We start from the raw sequence: 1,879 nt of genomic DNA on the forward strand, positions 1-1,879 counted from the left end.
TGCCTAACACCTTCTTCCGGATTAATAGAATTCCTTACCCGGATTTCTGTGATCGCAGACTGTAATACAGAGTCAATCCTTTCGTCGATTCAGGATTTAAACCGGTGACTTTGGACACCATAAATTATCCCAAGTGGCGACTCCGATATTAAATAAATAATCCCGTTTCAATTGTCACTTAAATTGGAAAAACTCCCTTCTACCCTTTCGGGGTGTAGGAAAAAGGAGGTGTGATAGGAACAACATCTACCAAATGTCAGAACCGCCATTATGTCCTCCTCCCGCCACGAAGAGGGCCCACCCAGATCAAGGACAAGGACTCACCGGTACAAAATAGGTATGCCCCATTTATTATCCATTCACAATTTTTGTGGGTCACCTACAGAAATAGTCTACACCTTGGAGAAGCTCGGACCAAGGGTGAAGTGGCCATAAAAGATGAGGTCAGACCCGAGTACTAGAAAATCAGACGCCTTTTGCGAGTTCCACCAAGAGCGAGGACACAAAACCGAGGATTGCATCGCCTTAAGATAGGAGGTCGTAAACATGCTACGACAGGGACACCTCAAAGAGTTGCTGAGCAACCAGGGATGGACCAACATTTCCAGAGAACGTGAACAACATCAAGGACCGTCGAAACCGCCCTTGTCTACCCGCACTGTCCATATGATCAGTGGCGGTGGTGACGATGCTTCCATCAACAGTGTGAAGTTCACCACAACCCACAAGCTCAAACGGTCAATCACCCATGAACGGTATGATGAACTCGAAGAAAGTATCATCTTCGATAATTCAGATACTAACGGTTTGGCTTTCCCTCACTATGATGCCCTTGTTATCACTTTACAAATTTTAGATACCGATGTGAGACGCATTATGGTAGACGATGGGAGCGGCGCGTGCATTATCCACCCTCGAGTACTTGCACAAATGAAACTCGAAGATAAGATAGTGTCGCATTTCATCACACTAACATGTTATAACAATGCAGTTGAGCGAATATCTGGCGAAATCACACTCCCCGTCTTGGCCGGCATAACTCTGGAAACCACGTTCCATATCATGGACTAAGATACAGCGTTTGAAAGAAACAACTCGGCAAAACAATGGAAGTCTATATAGATGACATAGACTCTGTGATATCATGGCTCTCACATTGTGTATCCATGGTCATCCTATTATTAGTGACGAGGATGTTCAAAGACCAACTCGGCAAAACAATGGAAGTCTATATAGATGACATGTTGGTCAAGTCCAAAAGGAAAGAAGATCACATCGACCACTTAAAAGAAACATTCAACATATTCAGACGGTACAGAATGAAACTGAATCCTGAAAAGTGTGCATTCGGCGTGGCCTCAGAAAAATTTCTAGGTTTTCTGGTGTCGGAACGAGTGATCGAGGTCAATCCTAATCAAATCAGAGCCACTGAAGGGATACCAGAACACCTAACCACCAAAAAACAGGTTTAGAGACTAACTAGCCATATCGCCACCCTTTCAAGATTCATTTTGCGATCATCGGATAGGTGTCACAGATTCTTCGGGGTACTCAAGAAGGATAACGGCCTCCAATGGACTTCTAAGCGTGTCCAAGCCCTAAAGGAATTAAAAGCATATTTTTCATTGCTACCATTACTTTCAAAACCAAAGCAGGGGGAACGTCTCCTCGTCTAGCTCCCAGTATCCGAAGTAACGGTGAGCCCAGTCCTGGTCCGAGAAAATAAAGATACACGAGGATGTTCAAAGACCAACTCGGCAAAACAATGGAAGTCTATATAGATGACATGTTGGTCAAGTCCAAAAGGAAAGAAGATCACATCGACCACTTAAAAGAAACATTCAACATATTCAGACGGTACAGAATGAAACTGAATCCT

At 43.9% G+C, this 1,879-nt stretch overlaps 1 protein-coding gene across 1 annotated transcript; it reads left to right on the top strand.

Moving 5' to 3' along the window:
- Positions 1-546: 546 nt before the first annotated feature.
- LOC104242531 (uncharacterized) lies at positions 547-1,071 on the top strand. Its single transcript, XM_009797607.1, has one exon. The coding sequence runs from the start codon at positions 547-549 to the stop codon at positions 1,069-1,071; it is 525 nt and encodes a 174-aa protein (XP_009795909.1).
- The last annotated feature ends 808 nt before the right edge of the window (positions 1,072-1,879 follow it).

Source organism: Nicotiana sylvestris, chromosome 1 (genome assembly GCF_000393655.2).
Source record: "Nicotiana sylvestris chromosome 1, ASM39365v2, whole genome shotgun sequence".
In the NCBI taxonomy this organism is placed as follows: domain Eukaryota; kingdom Viridiplantae; phylum Streptophyta; class Magnoliopsida; order Solanales; family Solanaceae; genus Nicotiana; species Nicotiana sylvestris.

What these genes read in the sequence shown, in the direction of transcription:
- LOC104242531 (XM_009797607.1), top strand. Translation starts at nt 547, where the DNA reads ATGCTACGACAGGGACACCTCAAAGAGTTGCTGAGCAACCAGGGATGG.